The sequence below is a fragment of the Pan troglodytes genome, chromosome X (genome assembly GCF_028858775.2).
Source record: "Pan troglodytes isolate AG18354 chromosome X, NHGRI_mPanTro3-v2.0_pri, whole genome shotgun sequence".
Classification (NCBI taxonomy): domain Eukaryota; kingdom Metazoa; phylum Chordata; class Mammalia; order Primates; family Hominidae; genus Pan; species Pan troglodytes.
Window position 1 is genome coordinate 32,194,383 of NC_072421.2, and position 24,486 is coordinate 32,218,868.

Sequence of the window (24,486 nt, forward strand, 5' to 3'; positions counted from 1 at the left end):
CTGAGCTCAAGTGATCCTCCTGCTTTAGCCTCCCACAGTTCTGGGATTACAGAAGTGACCCACAATGCCTGGCCATTTAGCCATTAAATTTTTTTTATGGGTACATAGTAGGTGCATATATTTACGGGGTACATGAGATATTTTGATATAGGCCTACAATGTGTAATAATCACATCAGGATAATGGGGTACCATTTTCTTGACCATTTTTAAGTATACAGTTGAGTACTATTAAGTACATTAATATTATATTATTATTATCGTTGAACCATCACCACTATCCATCTCTAGAATGTTTTCATCATCCCAAACTGAAACTCAGGTACTCATTAAACAATAAGCCCTCATTCTCTTCTTCCTCCAGCTCCTGGTAACATCCTTCAACTTTATGTCTGTATAAATTTGACTGTTGTAGGTAGCTCATACAAGTGGAATCATACAATATTTTTCATTTTGTGTCTGGTTTATTTCACTTAGCATAATGCCTCTAAGATTCACCCATATTAGCTCATCTTTTGATTTGCTGAATTCTTTTAACTTCTTGTTCAAGATGATGTTCTGGCTCTTTAAGAAATGAATGTCTATCATTTGTCCAACTTCAATAGATAGCTGCTAAATGAGAGAAAGAATTCAGAAAGGGCATTCCTGGGTGAATGAAATAGACAGAGCCTGGAGGCCGGCATAGCGATGTGAAATGCATTTTCTACTTAGTTGAAAGTCACTTGAAAAGAAAAAGAAATAGGAAATAAGAGAGACAGGAGGAAAAGAGAAGAGAGATGAACTAAACTGAGAAAAACTAAGACTTTCTTAAGGCTGTGTTGTGCCCAGATTAGTAGGGCTATGCAAATGAGGTTATTAACAGGTATATTCTAAATATTAATTGGTACACACTGGTATACGTGGAACCTGATATTATTAAAATACCTTTGGGGCAAACTATAGACAAAGAAAAGCAAATAAAGAAGTGAAATAAAGAAGTAAGCATCTATGTTGCTATTCGAGAGATATTTATCGTGCTTAAGATTTAATTTTAATTTATATAGTTACTGTCATGAGCATTTTGCAGCTTTTAAGTCAGAAGGGAAGTTATTTAATTTATGTTTTATTGTAGAAAAAAGTTTAAAGTTTTAAAAATATCAGTATACTGGTGTATCTCCAATTGTACACTTAGAGGCAAGGCCTGGTAATGCTTTCGAGAAGAGGTAGGGCTTTGGCCAAGAGCTGAATTTTCCAGGTAGACAAGGAGAGAAAGGGTATTCTGAGCAAAGATAACTTCTCTTGACTGGGATTATGACTACTTGCTGTTTAGTATTCATTCAGCTCAGTGTCATTTATAAGAAACTTTGTATGGCAGCTTTAATTCAATGGCATCAAAACTTTTTGATACTTCTCCATGGAAAGGTGGAGTTTATGTCTCATCCCCTTGAATCAGAGCTCTGTCACTGATTGACAAATAGAATATGGGAGAAGCAAAACTATTCTTGTTTTCAGGGCAGGCCTTGAGAAGCTTGCAGCTTTAATTTCTTGTCCCTTAGGATAATTGCTCTTGGGACCCAACTCTTACGCTGTGAAAAAGCCCAAACTGCTCCATGGAGAGGTCCACATGAAGAAAAACTGACAGTCAGCACCTATTTTCCAGGCATGTGAGTGAGCCCTCTTGGAAGTGAATCCTCCAGCATCAGGCAATCTACCCCAACTGATATCAACTGAAACAGGGATAAGCAAGCCCCATTGAACCTTGAGCAAACTGTAGATTCATGAACAAAACAAGTAATTTTTACTGAAGCCATGAAGTTTTGGGCTGGCTTGTTATGTAGCAAAAGTTAACTAGAATACTTTCTCTGATCTTACTCATAAGGGATGCAGAAGGTGCCCCTTCTCTTGGATGACTAAAGGACTTTGTACTCTATTATAATATAGCCCTTCCTTCCTTGGCTAGGTCTCTCTGTCCTCCTGCCCCAAGCCCCACCACTATTAATTCCTCTTTTGGGGTAGTTCCATATCTTATCAACTTGTATATTTTCATGCCTGTTTACTGTTCTGTAGAAGATCCCACTTCTTAATAGCTCTTCTTAAAAGTCACATTCAGGAATCCATTCAAAAAGTACATTTTTCCACTACAGGTATATATTGCATGAATTTCAAAATTTCTTTCAGGTCATGGATGAAAGATGAATTTAGGGTTGTCTAATCAATACAATGGTTGCATCCAAATAAGAACACTTGTTTTCCACTCCAAAAGAGAATCAACAATTTACCATACCAGGTGAAGAAGCTACCTCTACTCATTGCACTTTTTAAAACTGCATTGCACAACCATTTTCCAAATATTTGTAAAGCTACTGTAAAAACTAAAAAGGATTTATGGAGTAAATCATGGGAAGAATGCCTGGTCAAGTGGTTCATAAATATCCAGGTCTCATTCTATTTGGGGTCACAGCCTTGAATTTAACCCAATATTGAACTGTTGAATTGGGAGCAAAGAATTGAGGTGAAATGTGGTTGGCTCCTGAGAGCAACTGAAATGCTGCTTCCTGCAGAGAATAACTTTCTTTGTAACTCCCAGAGAATAATATATTTGCAAAGGTGTTGGAGGTGAATAGATATTAGAGAGGAAAAACTAAAATCTTTAGAGAACTGAAAGATTATATTTATGTGACTCAGATCATTGTAAGTTATTATAATGCTAATATTGAATAGTCAATAGTCAACATGCTAACAGACCTCTCAAGGACAACCACAGACTCAGGAGCAAACAAAAGTAATTTGTTGCTTTCTCACTATCAAGAAACAGACATTCTTCCATCTAGACTAATATGATCTCCAGTGGGAAATGATTTATGTCTCTTACATTCATGAAACTCTCTCTCATAACCAGGCGTAATGACTTCTTTTACCTCTACGGAGAATGGCTGATTTATGCACAGACCTTTGTGCAATAACTTTTCTTTAAAGATTGATGCTGTTAAACATGAAAAAATGTGAACTTTCTGACATTTTATTTTAATGTAATTTAGAAAACCATGTAAACTGCAAAAGGACCTCACGTGGAATGAAAATCACATGCTGATAACCTAAATTATTTTCAATACCATTAATCTTTGACTAATACCTGGAATGTTTTATTATCAGAATTATGAAAGGCACAAGAGAGGCACTAACGTAGTTCATCTTAAAAATAATTTAAAGGACTTAAGATTCTTTTTTTATCCCCTCAATTTACACTTTGAGAATTTTCCAGTAGGATGGGTAGTGATTGTTACCTATCACATAGAGGAATATCATTTTTTTTTTTGGTCTGGAAAGTCTGCTCCCAAAGACCAATAACCCTAAAAAATTATTCAAGGTTAGAGGAAGGGAGGAGGAGAAAGTGACACAAAATTCTTTGACATTTTTCTGTGGTCAAACTTTTCCTGACCTTTTCAATTCTTGTTTGGAGAAGAAGTTCTGAAATTATGTGGATCTTGTCCAGGTTCTAATGGAGATCAAAGAAAGTTGGCAAATAGTCCCAGCCTTCTCAATGTTTTCATTGCCACTGCCCCATGGTATGCATTTAAAACAACTTTATTAATTTTATTAACGTATCTATCAGTCATTGGTGTGATTTCCTGTGTTACTCAGGATGTCTGGGAAAAAGAAACTCCTTTTACCAAACTGTGTTTCAGGCAATCTCAACTTTGGTGTCTGATTGAAAGAGAAGGGCCAAGTCAATGTATTTTCCCAAGGAGGGCATTATGAAAGATAAAATATCTCTCTTACAATTTTCAGTATAATATGTTTGTTATCACGAATGAGGGTATTAAGCCTTGTTTATATCCCAAGACTTTAAAGAGCTTTTCCAAAATGAGTCAATATTAACGCTTAAGAACTAAAATTTATGGAAGATTAACAATTGAAGCTTTCTTTAAACAAAATGGATTTTCAACACTCACAGTAACCAATATTTCAAGCATAGTTTCATTCACACGTCTATTTCTTTCTAAGTAGTTTCTCACGCAAATCAAATGAGAATTGTGCTCTCAAGGTGATAGTGAAATAAACAATACCAAAGTTTATTTATACATATTGACATAAAATTACATACTATATGTATACATAAAAATAAGCCTGAAAATAGTAATAACATAATATTAGCTATGTTTATTGGGTGCTTACCGTGTGCCAGAAACTGTTCCATGCACTTCAATACATTAATTCGCATCACCCTCACAACAACCTGAAGAGGTAGCTGTCATTACTTTTGATTTATGCTCCATAATCTGAGAGCAATTAAGAAATGCGTCCATGGTCAGTAAGCCCCAGAATCACGATTTAAACTCAGGCAGTTGGGCTTCAAAGTTCACACTATTAAACACTATCCACCCCAGCCTCTCTCTAATGCAATGTCAGAAGTACTAAACGTCATTTAAAGTGCAGAGAAATGCCTATAGGAATTGAGATGGAGACAAGATGTCTTCCAGCTTGGGGGCTCAGGGAAAAAGGGAAGATTCGAAAATGGCTTTCCTTGAAATGTAGGTAATGTTTGGGTAAGCTTAGATGAAAAAAAGGAATCTCAAGACAAAAAACAAGATCATCGAAAGACACAGAAGTAAGCAGGCTAGCTGTTCATTTTAGTAGGAGTTGAAGGTGCATTGAGAGGTAAAATAAGAAATAAGATTGGAAACGAGACTCAGGGGCAATTGTGCAGAGCCAGGTGAAGGAGTCTGTAGAATATTCTGAAGGGCTTTGAAGTCAAAAAAGGTGTTTGAAGAGGGGAGTCATATATTACTTTCATTCACTGACAAATACTTATTGAACACTTTTCATGTGACACACACAGTCTTGGACAATGGATATATACAAGTGAATAAAGCAGATGAAATCTTTGCTCTCATGGAATTTGCATTGTAGTGACAACCTAAGCTATGTTTTAGGAAGCTTAATTTAAATGGAAATCTGCAAGCTGGATTGGAGCCACTGGTGGGCAGGAATGAGTGGAGGAGGGTAAAAAATAGTAAGAGTGTGAATGAGAGTGGAGGTAAGGGGCTAGCGAGAAAGGAATGGTCATAAAGAATTAGGGAGGCAGAATCTACAGACCTTAAAAATGAACTTGAAAATGAGGCAAGTAAGTGGAAGATTTAGAAATGACTATATGATCTGAACTCTCTGACTGAAAAGATGGTACTGGGATGAATAGCAGGATAGGAAATAAGACTTGGTATAAAAAATGGCCTATTTGGGTCATACTGAATTTATGTCATTTGTGAGACATTTGAGTAAGAAATGTCCTACATACAGTAAGAAATATGGGACAGACATTGGAAAGGAATAAAAATGTTCAAATCATTGGATTAAAGGAGATGGAGAAAAGACTGTTTCTAGTATAATAACTAACACATAACTGACACTTAGTAACTATTGACTAAATATCAAATGGAGATAATGAGATTAATGAAATCAGAAAAGAATGCATAGAATTGATACTGTGGGCTTGGTGCGGTGGCTCACACCTGTAATCTCAGCGTTTTGGGAGGCCGGGGCGGGCGCATCACCTGAGGTCAGGAGTTTGCGACCAGCCTGGCCAACCTGGTGAAACCCTGTCTGTACTAAAAATAAAAAATTAGCCAGGCATGGTGGAAGGCGCCTCTAATCCCAGCTACTTAGGAGGCTGAGGCAGGAGAATCACTTGAACCCGGGAGGTGGAGGTTGCAGTGAGCCAAGATTGCGCCATTGCACTCCAGCCTGGGGGACAAGAGCGAGACTTCATCTCAACAACAACAACAACAAAAAAAAAAAAGTCAAAAAATACCAGATGCTGGTGAGGTTGTGAAGAAAGGGGAATGCTTATACCCTGTTGGTGGGAATGTAAATTAGTTCAGCCACTGTGGAAAGCAGTTTGGAAATACCTCTAAGAACTCAAAACTGAACTACCATTCAACCCAGCAATGCCATTACTGGGTATATACCCAAAGGAATATAAATCATTCTACCATAAAGACACATGCAGCTGTATGTTCATTGCTGCACTATTCCCAATAGCAAAGACATGGAATCAACCTAAATGCCCATCAATGGTAGAGCAGATATAGAAAATGTGGTACATATACACCAGGGAATACTGTGCAGCCAGAAAAAAGAATGAGATTATGTTCTTTGCAGCAACATGGATGGAGCTGGAGGCCATTATCCCAGGTGAAATAACATAGGAACAGAAAACCAAATACCATATATTCTCACTTATAAGTGGAGCTAAACACTGAGTACATATGAACACAAAGAAGGGAACAACAGAAATCAGGATCTACTCTAGGGTGGAGGGTGGGAGGATGGTGAAGACTGAGAAACTACCTATCAGGTACCATGCTTATTATCTGGGTGACAAAATAATCTGTTCACCAAACTCCCATGACATGCAATTTACCCATGTAACAAACCTGCACATGTGCCCCTAGAGCTTAAAATAAAAGTGAAAAAAAAAAAAAAAGAAGAAAGAAAGAGGAAGGAATGAGTGCTTAGAGAGACAAGGAGACAATTAGTATAATATATCACCCTGGCAAGTCAAAAGGTGAGACATTTTTCAGTAGACTGTAGTGAGCAGCAATAACAAAATATGAGGAGATTTCTAGGGCGATGAGGACTTGATAAAAATATTTGCATTTGGCAGTTACGGTGATTTCATAGAGAAGTGTTTCAGTTGGGAGGCAGATGTAGAAACTTGACTTTAAAATGTAAAGGAAAGATGGATGTTTAGGAAGTAGAAATATTTCCACTAATTTCTATTAGATGAGTGATTTGAAGCTTGCTTTTGGTGATCTTGGGTCTTTCCCTGTAATGCTGAGTCAATGTAGAGTAATGGGTAGGACAGTAGAGTTAGTAGAAGATCAGAAAGTCAAACTTAGGTTCAAATGCTGACTTTTCTGTATATTAGGGTTGAGCATCCCAAATCTGAAAATCCAAAATCCAAAATACTCTAAAAGCTGAAAATTTTTGAGCACCGACATGATTCTCAAAGTAAATGCTCATTGGAGTATTTCCAATTTTGAATTTTGGGGTTTGGGATGCTTAACCCATAATTATAAAGCAAGTAATCCAAAATCTGAAAAAATCTGAAATCTAAAAAAAGAATCAGAAAAAAATTGATATCCACAACACTTGTGGTCCCAAGTGTTTTGGATAAGGGATACTCAACCAGTACTTGTGTGTTACCTTAGTAGAAGTTACCCAGCCTCTCAGTTTTTCCTCTGTACTAAATATACGATGGTATTACATCATGCAAGCAAAGCACTTAGTACACACCTTGGCACATAGTAACTATTTAAAAAAGGTAGCTATTATTATTATTACCCCTCTTAATAATTGAAACATACATGATGATTTTAATCCCAGAAAAGTAAACATTTATTGTGACAAGCTTTTAGTTTATATAATTGCCCTCCTAACTGGGAGTAATAAAATTTAGTTGTTATTTTAAAAAGTAGCAATAGATAAATTACTTAACCTCTCCAATTTTATTCTTCTCAAATGAAAATGGAAATAATAGGAGTACCAACATCACAGGTTTTCACTAAGGATCAAATTAGAAAATGAAAGTAAAGATACTTTGCCAATTATGAAACATAAAATATTTAGTTATTATTCTCTTTATTAATTAATATAACTTTGATCCATTGACTTTTAAGAGCATCCTATTAGATTTACATCTTCAGTTTGACTTTTGTTTAATGGTAATTCATAAAATTAATAAGGACCTTTCACTTGAAAGCTTTTTCAAAGTGCTTTTATATTTATTACCTTATAAGATCCTCACAAAAGCTCTGCGAGGAATAAAAGACAATGGTTATTGGAGGCTAACAAAATTGACTTTTCAGTATGCACAGTGTCTTCTTACCAATGTGGGCTTTTCTTTTGGTTTATAGATATAAAATTACAAAATCCAATAGTTGATTTACAAAGTTATTCAATTTAGTGATTACTTTGTATCATTCTAGATAATTGTTTAATGTAATGGCAACATCCAGAAGTAGGTTTTAAAGGTTTTAATACAATTACCATGTTTACGTATGAATGAGACATGGTTCATGTTACCATGGTAACATGGTCCAAAATGGTACAACACTTATAATCAAATAGCTAAACTCATATTGCATTAAATTGGGGTGACTGGATGAAAAATGGATTCTAATTTTCTGTATTCAGTCTTTCTTTCTGCAGGAGATAAAAGACCAGTCCTGAACATTTGTCCCCATTGACTCCCTTTTCTAAACTTTTAATTATTTTCATTATTTCATTTCGGATTTTCTCTGAGATCTACAGGAATTCAGGGTCCCAAAATGGAAAATAATAAAGTAACTAAATATAGCAAGAAGACAATCATGTGAGTCTTGAGTATTCCTGAGCATTATAGTCAGAGGTTCTCACTGAACAACAGATTCATGGGTAGAACATGCTACGTTCAATTCATTTGGTATCTATTGAGGGTAGAGACAGTAGTATTGTGAATGAGGATGGGGTTTTTATAGTATCAATATGAGAATAAAAGGAAAAATAAAAATTTCCATGTTTATATAAGAAAAGAAACTAATTATCTTATTGAAAAGACTTTTTCATGATCTTGGATACATTATGCAAAGACTTTTACTTTTTCCATGACATAATTTTTTTTTTTTTTTTTGAGATGGAGTCTCACTGTGTTACCCAGGCTGGAGTGCAATGGCACGATCTCAGCTCACTGCAACCTCTGCCTCCTATGTTCAAGCGATTCTCCTGCCTCTGCCTCCCGAGTAGTTGGGATTACAGGCATGTGCCACCACACCTGGCTAATTTTTGTATTTTTAGTAGAGACGGGGTTTCGCCATGTTGGTCAGGCTGGTCTCGAACTCCTGACCTCAGGTGATCTGCCCACCTTAGCCTCCCAAAGTGCTGGGATTATATGCATGAGCCACCGCACCCGGCCCATGATATGAATTTTATGCCAAAGCTTTGCTAATTCTTTGCCTTTTTCACAATTAGTTTATTAAGAGGGTCCCTGTAACTGTCTTTTTGAATAACATGGACAATAGTATCACTAAATGCCAATTCTGTACTACAGTAAGTAACATTTTGGTGACATTTAGATGTATTTCTGAGTGGACCATGGAGAAATTCAAATAACGACATAAATTTGTGTGTAATATAATTTATTTCTATGGCTTCCATGTTGATGTCCTTCAATTTTAAATCTTTAACCCAGATCTTTTTCCAAACCTTAGATTTACATTCACAACTGCTTCAAGAGAGGTAAGGTTTTCACCTCTGATTTTTCACTTACAGATACCTCAAAATCAAACACGTTCTTGACTTTGCTCCTCACAACTGTTTGCCATCTTGAATTCTGCAACTCATGATTGAGCGAAGACACTACCTTCAGTCAATCATGCCAAGTGGTAAGCAGGCACTGATTTCTCATTTTACCTCACATTTTCTGCTCACCTCCACCTCCCACAAAACATATGACAGTGTTGATTTTATCTCCAAATAGCTCACGTATCTGTTTGGTTTGTTCAACCTCACCACTTTGATCATCAATTCTTGCTTGGCTTATTACAGAAATAATGTCCTAACTGTTGTCCCTGCATGGGTCTCATATCTTTACAATTCATTCTCCTAACCACTACCAGAATGATCTTTTAAAAACATGTCTGATTAGTCCATTTCCTTGCTTAGAACTAGGCTATGACTTAAAGTGATAAAAGTCCAGAGTCTGAAAAATAGGTGGCAAGGGGCAGAGAGAGCCAGCTTACACTTACTGAGCCCTTCGAGTCCAATAGTCTGCCTCTCTGGTATGCATTTTACATATATCTTATCATTTAAACCTGATAAAATCCTGTGATGTACTCATTGTACAGAAGAGTAAAATTGGGACTCAGAGGTCAGACAATAAGCTAGTAAGTGCTAAATAAGGGGTCTTCCTGCTTACAAGGTCCATACTCTAGCTGCTACATCATGCTGTCTTTCCACATAATTTAGCCCCAGTTGATCTAATTTCATTTCTTGTAGCAACCATACCCCAGCCAAGTTCCTTCAGATTCTCACACTACCACACCGACTAAGCCTTTGGATATGGTGTTTCCTCTATCACGAATGCTCTTTTCAACCCCATGAACCTAAATAACTCCTAACAATTCTTCTAAGGTGACTTTCTCTAAACAGAGGTTCTCACTGGACAATAGATTCATGGGTAGGACATGCTATGCTCAATTGAGTTGGTATCTATTGTGGGCAGAGATATTTTTAAAATCTCCCCCAGTGCATAAGCAAGGTTAAAATCCACTGTTCTAGGTGAGTTTCCTGGCCTCTTTGGAAGGTTTAGCCTAGTCTTCTGTTTTTGCTAGACCCTGTCCAGCTCTCTACTGTAATTCTCATAATGCTATTATAATTTTGTCTTCGGATGTATGTCTTCACCTCTGGAATGTGAACCTCTCAAAGGCAGAAATAATGTTAAAATACAGAGGCTTTTGAATATATGTTACAAAGTGATCCAGTATTTCCACACAGACAGACACACACACACATACACACAAACACACACACACACAAACCACCGAACCAAAGTTTTACGAACAATATTGAAACTTACTTAAAAGTGATGGACTCCTTATTTCTATTCAATTTTACTAATTTCATTCATTTCTATCTTAAAAATATGGATTGATACTCATTAAAGTGATTATACAACCCAGTACTTTTACTGAACTGTTTTTGAAAAGCACCTTTCTTGGGGCCCTTATGATGTAATTAGTTCCCTTATAACAAGAGGAAGTGTCATCAGAGCTCTGTCTCTCTTTCCTATGTTAGGACACAGAGAGAAGGAAGCCATCTGCAAACCAGGAAGAGGGGCCCTCACCAGGCCCTGATCTTGGAATCCCAGCCTCCAGAACTATGAGAAATAAGATTCTGTTGTATAAGCCTTCTTTCCCTTACCCACCCCCCAAAAAAGAAAGAAAATCATCTCTCTGAACATGTTTGTATCACCAGACCTAACACCACGACACATGGCAGGTGTTTAGCAAAGATACGCTGAATTAATAAAAGTTCTCAGAAAAATTATATATATACACACACACACACACACACACACATATATATGTATATAATTTTTAAATATCCAGAGCAGAAGGCATTCATCGCCAGGCAAAATAAAAATATCAAAATTCACTTTCACACTCTTTAGACAACAATCAAAATAGAAAGATTAAAAAATACATATAAAACTCAATTCAAACTAAAGCAACAGGAAGGAATACACTAAAGGTTTCTTCTCCTTAGAATTAGGGATCCTTAAATTGCCTCTGCATTCTCAGATATTCCAAGAAATATGATACTCCAATTTATTCAAGGTACTAATTGTGCTACTAAGATTGCATTCTTTCTTCTTTCTTCAGAATTAATCTGTGCGCCAAAATTTTGGTGAGAAACTTCTCCAATTTTATTTTATTTTATTTTATTTTAATTTATTTTTTTGAGACAGAGTCTGCTCTTTCACCAGGCTGGAGTGCAGTGGCGCCATCTCGGCTCGCTGCAACCTCCACCTCCTGGGTTCAAGCAATTCTCCTGCCTCAGCCTCCTGAGTAGCTGGGACTACAGGTGTACTCCACCACACCCAGCTATTTTTTGTATTTTTAGTAGAGATGGGGTTTCACCTTGTGGCCAGGATGGTCTCGATCTCTTGACCTCGTGATCCGCCTGCCTCTGCCTCCCAAAGTGCTGGGATTACAGGCGTGAGCCACCATGCCCAATTTTAATAACATATTAGAAATCAAAGATATCTTAATTCATAGGTGTACTCAGATGTACAATTCAAAGTTTATGAAACTTGTCTCTCTGGAAATGCTTTATTCATCAGAAGACAATTTTTATAATGGGGGGATTGAGAGGAGACGTAGGTAAAACACGAGATTAGGGAAGGGAGTGATTTGAAAGATATGGCCTGAGACATGACCCAGATCACAGATGAAGGTATCTCATATATTTATTGCTCCTTAGTTTGTCTTGCTGAGAAAAATATGTTAATTACACCACCTTTATGAACATCATAAAGGTCACCACATACCCACACCCCCACATTGTCTTTACAAGCTAATATTATAATGATCTCTCAGGGGTACTTAGAGAACCACTTAATATTTGTGAAACTCTTGTGAAATATTCAGAAGGACAGAGTCTTTCCATTTTCAGTTAGTTACCCAGGGTTTTATGGTAGTACTTTGAACCATGAACAGCTTTGTCAACTCTCTTAGGCCCAAAGCAGAAAATGTTCTGGATAGAGAAATAATCCGATTCAATTACGAATATAGTTTTTTTATTTAAAGGATAAATCTGCAATTTAAAAATCCTGAAACTTTCACCCCTAAAGGCTTTATATGGCGTTCCATAAAAATACATTTGCTTAAAAATTCCAGTTAGCATATCAGAAATAACAATATTTATAAGAAACACCCCCTTATCCTGAAGTACAAGGACGACGGTAAAGTTCTTGATTTTAGTAAGGAAAGTGAGTTACACCTTTTTATAATACAGGAGGAAATTCTAATGTCTTTCAGAGAAGAATCAATCATGTCAATTCCATTCAGAATGTATATGCTTTATATTACATGTATGTTTAAAGAATCTATGAATTATGATTATTGCTGAGAGAATAAATATCTTACGAAGTGGCTGATAGACGAAAGTGATAGGTAGTCTAGCAAGAGCTGGAGTCTCCATATATAGAAAAACGGATTGACAGTCTTAGAGAAAAACACATTTTGTGAAGGTTTTCACCCTCTCTCTTCATTCACTAGCATTTGTATGAAGTAAATCATCACTACTTTTGGGGTAGACAGATATATCAAAATCTGTTGGCAGAGCTGTTGCTTTGGCTAGGCATTTCAAATTTCCTTTTTTTAATATATGAGAACTATGATTGCTATACAGCATGAATCTATGAATACAATGCTACCACCTTCTTCAAATGAAGTGAAAAAGCATGCCATTTCACTTTTCTCCTACCTACATATTATAGAAAATTCCTTTTGTTCAAAATAAAAATTCATAGAGGAAAAAAAGCAAACACTTCCATTTAGCTGAAATACTGAAATTGCATGTAATCTCTTAAGGTATGCTGCTTTATTTATTTTCAAGCTCGGCATTTCCATTTGTTGCTCTTCAACACCAGTTTCTTGACTCAATTCAATCAGCTGAAATGTGCCATTAACAATAATCAATAGTTCCAGTAGTTCACCGTTTTACCATGACATCTCCGAGTCTTTCATCAAAAGATCATTATCCAACCATCTAACTAAAAATCAAGAGTTGGCTATAAATGCCATTTCAATCCATAAAATGTAGTTTAAACCTCGGGCAAGTGGATTTATAGAAAATACAATATTAGCTGCCAGGGAAGAGGGAAACTGTCTCTGTTTTAAAATAATTTTGGAATCTTAGTTAACCTTATTATAGTTAAGACGCAAATGTTGAGGTTTTCAGAGGCTCTATGGGAGTTTTATCTGGATTTTGAGAATAAATGTAGTTTATCACTTTGGGGTTGAGACAGTAAAAAGCCCCTGCCTTATTCCCAAGCTCTATCTTTTTCTACCTCGGGTACACTGAAAGTTATGTGTAATATGTGCCCTAGCTCAAAGATGGAAAAGAGTAGCCTGATCGACATTGGACTTTATGTGAGCAACAAATAAACTGTGGTTTGGTTAAGCCACTGGACAAAAACGAATAAATACATTTTCTTGAGTAACATGGGATAAGCTAAGACATTTTCTCAGCATAATTTCCAACTGCTTTTGAAGGAGAGATCAGAAATCTAAACATAAAATATTTATTTTCCATGCTTCCATAGTAAATATAGTTAGGACACATGGTGAATCTTCCCTTTAATGATTCAGAAGCTTGCAGTTTCTTGAGATTAGAAATAGAGATAAATTTTCATTATATAATACAGCAGATATAAATACAAATTGTATAGTAGAAAATAGATGTATTTTTGCCCTCAACTGGATTTAAAGATATGTTTTATTAAATCCCTGACATAAAATAATTTTTTAGTCATTGGGTTATTCTTTATTTTTCAAAGTAATCTGCTAAAAATAGACTAAAATAGACTTAATCAAAGCTTATTATTTACCTACCATAGCTGATGAGTAAAATGTAAACCCATGTATTTTTATTTATTTATTTATTTATTTTGAGATGAAGTCTCACTTTGTCACCCAGGCTGGAGTGCAGTGGCGCCATCTCGGCTCACCGCAACCTCTGCCTCCTGGGTTCAAGCGATTCTCCCACCTCAGCCTCCCAAGTAGCTAGGATTACAGGCGCAGGTCACCATACCCAGCTAATTTTTGTATTTTTAGTAGAGATGGGGTTTCACCATGTTGGCCAGGCTGGTCTCGAACTCCTGACTTCAGGTGATCCACCCACCTCGGCCTCCCAAAGTGCTGGGGTTACAGGCATGAGCCACCGCATCTGGCCGGGAAACCCACATATCTATTAAAATTCTGGAGTGGCTTTATCAGCATTTATAATATTTTACAATAAAATTTTATTTATGAAATAGCCTAAGCCAAATATATTACAGCAGTACATTGTCTAACCATACATCGAAGAGTGAGCAAAAAACTCTACATTTGCATTGTCCTTATATTGTATCACAAGCCATGGGAGATATCTATAAAGTCTGATACCGTTCCAAACAAATTACCTCCAAATGATCAAACTAACTCAACACGCATTTTGGAGGAGAAAGCGGGGTCAAAGCAGGATGATGAAGCAAGAATGATAAATTCAGGAGCCATACATTGCCACTGTTACCTACTCTATGCAACAGAGCAGCAAAGTAGATCAACTATCATATCAAAAAAGAAAAACAGGAGAAGGAGAACGATAGGAGGAAGAGAGGAGAAGAACTTCTGCTTATTGTGATTTGATTCTGGAATTATTCAAACTAGAATATACTTTTCATAATAGTTTAAAAATATCATAATATTTTCATAATAGTTTCATAATAGTTTTTCATAATAGTTTAAAAATATCAAAAAATAAAGTTAGTCTAAAAAATCAATCATCTTATTATAATGATTTATATCCAAATTGTATTTGAGAGACTAGTAAAGTTATTATATCAAGTCAGAAAAACCAACTACACATAACAAAACTCCATAATAGTTCAGGAAAATTATATCAGGTATTGAGAATAAACTTTAAGAGCCTCCTTGTACTACAGAATATGATTCTCACCAAGACTTCATTTAAACAAAACTACCCCACATTCTGTTTTCACTGTTTATGCATATGGAACTTTATGGAAATAATTTTTGTTTCTAGGAAAAACAATTGTCTGAAAATTGTTTGATCATTAACTATGACAAATTCAGCCATCTCATTCTTATTTTCACAGATCATGTTAGGAAGAAAGCTACAAAATGCCAGATTAACATTTCAAAACATATTTGAAAGTAATGAAGGGAAACTGATTCAGTTAGCAACGCTAAATAAAACAGACAATTCATACAGATGCTTTCCCTGTAAAATATTAAATAAACACTCAAAAATGTCAACTTTTAAAATTTAATAAACCAATCCCTAAGTTATTTCTCTGAGCAAAGTTTCTCCTTGACCGAAGCTCTGGTTTTATATGCAAATGTTTTCCTGGTCAGAGCATGTACTTTTTCTAAGACGAGGGTGTTAAGTGGAATTATAAATGATGTTTCCTTCTCCCTCTGCCTCTCTCCTCCTTGTCCAAATACCGAAATACATCAGGCTGTATAAAAGCAACTATTTTGTTTTGTCCCTGGCTTGTCAGTTACAAGTACAAATGCTGAGAATTGTTCAATTGGATCCACAAGAGTGCTAAAGTGGAAATGCCTGACTTACTTGCCATTGTTTCATCAGCTCTTTTACTCCCTTGGAGTCTTCTAGGAGCCTTTCCTTACGGGTAGCATCCTGTAGGACATTGGCAGTTGTTTCAGCTTCCGTAAGCCAGGCAAGAAACTTTTCCAGGTCCAGGGGGAACTGTTGCAGTAATCTATGAGTTTCTTCCAAAGCAGCCTCTCGCTCACTCACCCTGCAAAGGACCAAATGTTCAGATGCAATTATTAAATATCAGAATGGTGCACCTAGTGAACTCCATAAAAAGAGAAAGATGGAGGAACTAAATTGTAATATACCAACAATGGGGTGAGTTGTTGCTACAGCTCTTCCTTTAAGCAACAACTATAATATTGTGCAGTCTATTTACTTTCATTTTTATTTAACTTAAAGGCGTTTGTATGGGGGAAGGCATGCAAAAATGACAATTACAGATTTCTATAAACCCCTCTCCACAGAGGAGGTTTCATATATATATATGTGAAATATACATACATATATTTGAACATGTGAAAGTTCAAAGTATCTTTTTTTCAATTTTGTAGTTTTTGTTGGTCAATTTTGAAAGCTTATTTTTAATATACTGCCAAATTTGAGACAAACCTTTATAGTTAAAACCCTAAAATCCCTGTACCATGCTTGTCTTTGATGCCGCTCTGAGGCAGAAAACAAGGATTTGATATGCAAGGAGAAAAGTCAAGAAAATACAAACCTAGAATCAAAAGGAAAAGACTAGAGGAAAAGACAAAAAGAAGGGGATTGGAGGGCAAAGGAAGAAAGACTTAACAAGTGAAGAAATAACATTTCATAGAAACTATCATTTTGTGCAAACTATCATTTTGCATGACATCGGTTATAATTATTGTGTTAGTTTCATATTTAATTACTTGATCATACAACTGAGAACATTTTCCAAAATAAAAATGTTATGTGTAATGAAAAAGAGTAGAGTTTTAAAAACTAGGCAGATCTGAGTTCAATTCCCAGTGTTCTTTACCACTTACGTGATATGGCAAGTTCCCTCTCTGATTCTCAGTTTCTCATCTGCAATATCTATTGCTGTGATGAGAATTAAAATAAAAAATTCCTGTGAAGTTGAGTGCCCCACATGTTATACAGTTATACATTACAGTTACTCAAAAACGTTAGTTCCTTCTACCCATATCCCATTTCCCCATTCCTGTAATATTTTAAAAGGATGAAACAAACTCTTTCATGACAAAAACTCTAAAAATGTATTCATATTTTTGATCATGTGTATATATATATATATATATATATATATATATAGCATGTATTGTGGATACACACACATATGCCCTCAGCAAATTTCTATATAATAATAGCTTAGAAAGGAAAATTGCCTTAGGCAGTAACAGTCCTATGGAAAAAGATTCAGGTAAACTTTGTCTGCAATGAGGAAATTAGTACTCTATTTAAATGTCTTATTTGCCTTCTATTACTACACGAACACTTTCTGGGATTAAACATAAGCTAAAAATGGATTTTAAAAAATTGAACACTTGAATATGATACACATTGCTTGTTAAGATGTGATTGTCAATAATTATGCAAAACTGCAATTTATTTCAGCAGCAACTTTATCATGGGATGTGCAAACCAGGCAATAAACAACTCCTGCCGAGCCAGCGGCAGCAAAGCCCCCGGAAGAGCTGTTTATTCATCATGGGTGAGGTTTTTGCTGAGCACACAGTCTTCCACAGCGGAGTTTCAGAGCTCATACTGGATAAAAATCTTCCGTCTGCATTAACTGGTGGAGGGTAGAATAGGTTTATGAGGATGTAGCTACTGGAAAAAAGGAAGCATTGCACTAAGCTATTTATCAACTCCTAAATAAACTTTAATACTGCACAGCTGAAAGGTAGTGTAGGGTTCTGTTTGGGCAAATAAATTAAACCTCATGTAGTTCAAGGGCTAACGTGGACTGCCGGCTCCCTGCTTATCTAGTTTTCAGGCAAACTATCAATGCAAGGAGAAATATCAAAAGAGTCATTTATCTTTTTATGTATTATGCTTGAAAAATTCAGAACCATTGCAACAACTCCAAGAATCTCAATGCTACAATTGGGCATACACCTTACAGTCTGAACCATGTGTAACTGCTGACAATTGACTGGGTCTGACCTATAAAAGTGGCAGTTTCATGCAGTTTGCATTAAGACTTACTCCATCTCCAGTGCAAAATTTGGAACAGAAATAAGCTGTCACATTCCAGAATATAAATGCAGGGTTAGACATTTGACATATTTTCTAATGTAGTCCAATTTCAAACAAAATTTAAAAATATGAAATTCTCCCATGGCAGAGTGAAACTTAGAGAATGTAATATGGTGCATTTTATCAGCATCAGCTTCATGATGAGCTGCGCTTGATGCATCTTAGCTCCTCTATCCTTAAACTAGAAATGCCGCTTACCCTCTGCTTCCAGAGAAAGTAACTAGTAAATAACTTTCCAAGAGTTATTTGCAAAATGCAATGCACATAAATCAGATGAAAGAGTTCTACCGAGACGATGTGATTTTCAGCCAAATCCTACCAGCAAGTTTGCTGCTTTGTAAATTAGGCCCTTAGGGAAGAACAGTAACTCTTTCAGGACAGTAAGAAACCATTTTCCTAAATGATACCCTTGTGGTCTGAAATATTGACAACATCAGGCTGAATATTTTCTAATTTGGAAAATACGTTAAAAATTCGATGGCAATAACAGCAGAAAATCTCCTCAAATGAGCTCCTTTACGTGCCTCTTGAATAATAGGTAAGACTGTTGTTTCCTGCTTGTGTGGGGGTTTTACGGCTTCAACATTTCTCTCGGAATCTATGTGTGTGTACGTTGAATCCCTAAATTTTAATTGTGCCAGGTCTAGTCTAGAATGAGTCAAGAATACTTAATTTCCATATCTGTGCATTCAACATGCTCTAAATGTATCATATAGTTTTAAATTTTCCCGAACCATATGGGTTTAAGTGGCTTATATGATAAATAAAATGTAAAAATAAGAATCATAAAGAAAAAAAAGAGATGTTCAGAAAAAAAACCAAAGGTCTTGAATTAGATATTTTTTAAATTCCTTTGTCCAAGTTATCAAACTACAGGCCCTGGAGAAAATTTGGCTGAATTTTACAAGTAACAATGACCAGATATTAGAAACTGTAATAATGCTTTGCCAACAGAATCTACTGTATTGGTTAAGTACTTTTTTACATAACAAAGTTTTATAATCAGCTATTCCAGCTTTATGGTGCACAAAAATAGCTGAGAATTTGATGGAGTAAGGAGTACTGTGATTTCAAAAGGTTTTCATTCTGTGTAAATAAGGGCAGCATGAAACAGTGTTCTCATAGTCCATGGACCAGCAGCACCAGCAACGTCTGAGAAGTTGTTAGAAATGCAAATTCCCAGGCCTCAGCCTAGCTCTACTGAATCAGAGACTCTGTGGGTAAAATCCGGCAAGCTGTGTTTTAACAAGCCTTCCAATATATGCTAAAGCTTGAGAATCACAGTTGCCAGGAACCAGATTTGAGAACGACTGGCATAGTAGATGCTAAGCTGGGCTGCCCAGACCCCTTTTCAGGACTGAAATACTTCTGACCCCAGCTGCTGGTAGTGCTACTGGCTGACAGTCCTCAGCTGTTATCCCTGTTTGAGAGTTGGACTCAGCTAAAGAGAGGTGCCTAGCCCAAAGTTACCCACTATGTCCCCGAGACGGGCTGCACGTATTGGTTGATGGGAGAGTTGTGGGGTATAAAATCCTGGGTCCCTTGCTGCAACTCAGGACAATTCTGAAGGGCTATTCTACCTTCAGACTTTAGAGATCCTCCTGGGGAAGGCTAGGAAGGAGAGGCGGAGGGTTGATTGTGTTGTAGTTGTGACTGTATGGTAGCCCAGCTTCTCCTTCTGCCCAATCCTGCTCCCTTTCCTTTCCTCCGCTCACAGGTGTTAATCCTGAGAGCACTCTCCAATAAAATTCCTTCATGCTAATCACTTTCTCAGAATCTGCTTTCTGGGAGAACTTGACCTCCTGAATTGTCATGCTGAACAAGGATTTTAAAAATATACTTGCCTAAGAAATATATGTGGTCTCCAAAGGGAACAAGATGGAGGATTCTCACATGCAGTAATTGTGCCTGAATTGCTACTGAACTTTTGGTTGCCCTTTAAGGAGACCTATAGATAATACAGGTTTGCATTATCATCAGTTACAAGCAAGAATCTACTGAAGGGGCAGAGTGTTGGAGCTATAAAGCTTAGTGCAACCCTATACCTGCCAAAGAAAGTGTTTATCCAGAGACAACTGCACAGGAAGGTAAAGAATCACAGAAGGCATGTTTTCAGCATGCTCATTTTCTTTTTAAGACCTGATTATCAATGAAGAAATCAGATAAGTATGTTCTGACCTGTCATTAGAACCCTACTCCCGCCACACACACACACCATGGTATTTCTGAATAAATCTCTAAGACTGCATTGAGTTGAATATCATCAATTTCTTATGGCCAACATAATACATAAAAAGGAAAAAGGAAGGGAAACTTGTTGCTTTCCAGGGTAAGCCTAAAGAGCTTAATTATTGTATAGACACTATTCTACTATTAGATATATGGATGAAAAATACTTTATCGGTGCATTATACTGTGGAATTGTAAGTGTGTAGGTATAATTACAGAAACATACTGAGTATTTTTAGAAAAAGGCTCAATCTGATATGAAAGGTTATTTTGCCCAGGTTATTTTTAAAATGTGATAAATTAGGAACATTCAAAGAACTCAGTCTTCTGCTAAATAACCCTTTCACTATGGCCTGGCATTGTTATAGAGTAATCACATAAAATACTCTGAATCTTTCCTTCCTAGTTTATTTGCAATTTAGCCACTATCATTTCCTATGATATTTTAGGAGAAAGATTAAAGGATCATTATTTTGTTCCTTTTTTTGGTGGGATATAGGTCAGAGAGACCTTAGTAGCACCTGGATGTAAGATCAAAATGATTCTTGCCATATCAACTGCTACTCATAGAACCAGAGTTAATCTGAAATTCAAATTTCCTGTAACCATAACAGTTCCTACTAGTTTGCTAGTAAATTGCATTTTGATTTTAAAACATAACTTTATATTGTACTTGTGAGGGGAAGCTAGAATTTTGTCACCTATGGATATACAGCACTTTGTAGAAAGGATTCCTTTTAATCTCTAGCAATTCTATTAGTAACATGCACTAATGAGAAGCAAAAGCTGTCAACATTGCCTGGATTAGTAGTCTATTCCTAGCAAAACCAACTCTGTGGTTTTATCTGTTTTTGGGCAACATCTACCTAGAAATATGACTGGAGAAGGGTGGTGGCAATGAGAGAATGTTTCTCTTTTCTCCTCTGTTATGAAACTGTAAAGTGAGGAATATATGACATCATTTTAATTTAACTTCTGATGCTTGCTTTTCATCCACAGCATGAAGAATGGCAGATCTAATGTACAGCATGGAAGATAATTTTTAAAGCTAACATCCACATAACTCTTTATATGTTTTCAAACATATTCAGAGTTATTCTATCATCACTTCATAAGATATTTTCCATTTTTCTACCTACCTTCTTTTTCTATGTATACTCAGCTGGATATTTCATTCTCTGCCAATGGCTTTACACTCGATACAGATTATCTTTAATTCTGAACCTCATTCTTATTTCCACATGCCTACCAACATCTAATTCAATAATTCATCCATGCATCCATTCCGTACCTATTGTGTACCAGGATCTGTGCCTGATGATGGTGACAGAAAATCCAATAATACATGGACTTTGGGATTTAACATATTCAAGTTTAATAGGGGGTACAGATAGGTAAACATTTAACTAGAGTTACAATGTAATTAAGGCTATAAACCATCTGGAGTCCTTCCCAGTAGCTCAAATGTAACATGTATCAATCTGCATTCATAAACTTCTATCTCAATTTGCCAAACAAGTGATAAATGTATCTTAAACATGTTTTACTCTTTCCATCAAAAGAGGTGGAGATCATCCAGCAAGGCTTTATCTCAAAATAGAGTGATGGATGCTTAATAAAAGTTTGCCTAACTAATTTTCATAAAAATAAAAAACCTTTTAGATATACAGTACAGGCTTTTGCTGGTTTCATTTTAGGGCTGGAGAGATTGATTCTGAGAGAATTGTAATGATGTTCCCAAGGTTGTATACAAGTTAAGTGGCAGAGCTGGGGGTATAGCCCAAGTCTTGCATTCTAGAAAAGAAGTTTTTGTAACTCTGAAGACAGATATCGGAATACACTCCTCTCTGATATATTCATTGTACTAAAAGAAAGAAAGGCACAAGGAAGATTATGTCACTGAATCCTGGTCTTCATTTTAGAGCACAAATTTAATTTTCTGTTATTGCCATATGCAGGGTCGTTGAAACATACAAATACCTACACATAAGGGAACACATACATACAAAGATATTCTCCTACCCAAACTATTGCAGAAAAGATCTAGCTGCTCTTTGCTTTAAAATAAAAATCCATTTTTAATGCAAATTTGCTGGTTTGCCGTTCACCAACATATGAATTAACGAGGTTTTCATCCCCTCTCTCTTGAGGTCTGGTACTAAATTACTCAAACTCTCCAGAGTTAATTGGAAACCATGACCTAAATGTTCCCAAAGTATTGCTGATTAGTTCTCAGAAAACTCATTCCCATCTTTTGTCACCCCAGACACCACAGGATGACTTTTTAACATGTGCAGTAGCAACACACTGGCATGAGAAATAGATTAATCCTCCAAAGATAAACCACAGCTTTGAAGCTATCTGTGTAAACTTCCTTCACTGATACAGACATTTTATTTTTTTTTTAAAATATACATATCACCTAGACTTTAGATAGTAAGAGAGTATAGGCATTATCAATCATGTAAGGAATTTTGAAAGACACATTTCATCTCTCATTTTTTAACCTTATGAATGTTTTTAAAATAGAGATTTGCGAATTTATCATTAGGGAAACAACCATAATTATACACTTTCCCTAAAACCATTAGTACTTTCCTGAAAAGACCTGCATTAGGAGACAGCAGTAGAAAATGTGTTTTCTACTTTACTTTGCATTACCCGTTTCATTTGATTTGTATTTCAACTCATAAATCACTGAAAAAAATTAGTTGATAAAGAAATGTACACAGTGTTATGAGCAGATGAAATACACGTCTCTATACACACATATTTTTTTCTTTCTTGAATTTTTAAAGAGATTGATACTCTTTAAGATCTGTATTTTATATTTTTCTGCTGATACAATACGAAAAGGTACTATTTGGAGAGGTTGAAATATAATGTTGGGAGTAATGAATTACATTTGGTTTGGTTAATATACAGAGACTCAAAATATCCTTTTGGGCATTTATACAACTGTAAGGGATCTTTAGAAAAAAATGCAGTTAACACTACTTCCCAGATAATTACACACTTAAAATTGGTGTTGACCTATAGTTGGACACATTTCTGTTCTAAATAAATTCTCAATGATTTGTATAATGTGAATTTTTAAGTTGGTTTTGGTTACTTGCAGTGATAAACTCTTTAAAGATATATTTCCTAATGTTGACAGACTAAGTAGCTTTTCTTCTCTCCTAAAAGGAATTGTTTAAAATAGTATAAAAACCAATTTAAAAGATGAGCCTAAGATCATCTCTTACAAACCTGATAAGACTGTGCAGTTATATATATCCTCATCCACAATAACTTAGAGAAAAACAGAACAAAACAACTAACTGTAGCTTGTTAGTTGTTGATACATAATATTCAGAAGACAGCAAAGCAGGCAGGTTCAGTTTTCTAATATCAAATGGCAAACACACAACAGATTCACTTTAAAAGAAAGAAGTGGCTAAAAGCATATCAACAGATGAAATAAACTTATAGTAGAGTCCTGTCAGTGGAATTTGGAAATACGAACAATTTCATAACAGCTGATCTAAATTCTGAATTATGATATCGAAATATTTGTGACTTTTATTACCTAGTCTCTTACTCAGTACTCTCTTGTGGTTAATAATACACATTTGAAAGGGCCCTTTTAGCAAAGCACATGAACAGACACTTTTTAAAAGAAAACATACATGCAACCAATAAGCATATGAAAAAAAGCTCAACATCACTGATCATTGGAGAAATGCAAATCAAAACCACAAGGAGATACCATCACATAGCAGTCAGAATGGCTATTACTAAATAGTCAAAAATAACAGGTTCTGGAGAAAAAGCATTGCTTATAAACTGTTGGTTATAGTGTATGTTATTTCAGTCATTGTGAAAACCAGTGTGGAGATTCTTCAGAGATCATGGATGGAGCTGCAGGCCATTGTCCTTAGCAAACTAATGCAGGAACAGAAAACCAAATACTGCATGTTCTCACTTATTAGTGGGAGCTAAATGATGAGAACACATGGACACAGAGAGGAACAACAGACATGGAAGCCTACTGGAGTGCGGAGGGTGGGAGGAGGGAGAGGATCAAGAAAAATATCTAATGTGTACTACGCTTAATACCTGGGTAACAAAGTAATCGGTACAACAAACCCCCATGACATGAGTTTACCTA

At 35.9% G+C, this 24,486-nt stretch overlaps 1 protein-coding gene across 14 annotated transcripts in view; it reads right to left on the reverse strand.

Moving 5' to 3' along the window:
* DMD (dystrophin) overlaps window positions 1-24,486 on the reverse strand; it is a 2,616,526-nt gene that overhangs the window by 491,499 nt on the left and 2,100,541 nt on the right. For all 14 annotated transcript variants that reach the window (XM_063804906.1, XM_063804905.1, XM_063804907.1 and 11 more), the window contains one exon: window positions 15,876-16,065. In XM_063804906.1, the coding sequence (XP_063660976.1) occupies window positions 15,876-16,065 (190 nt within the window). The remainder of the gene's footprint in view (window positions 1-15,875; window positions 16,066-24,486) is intronic.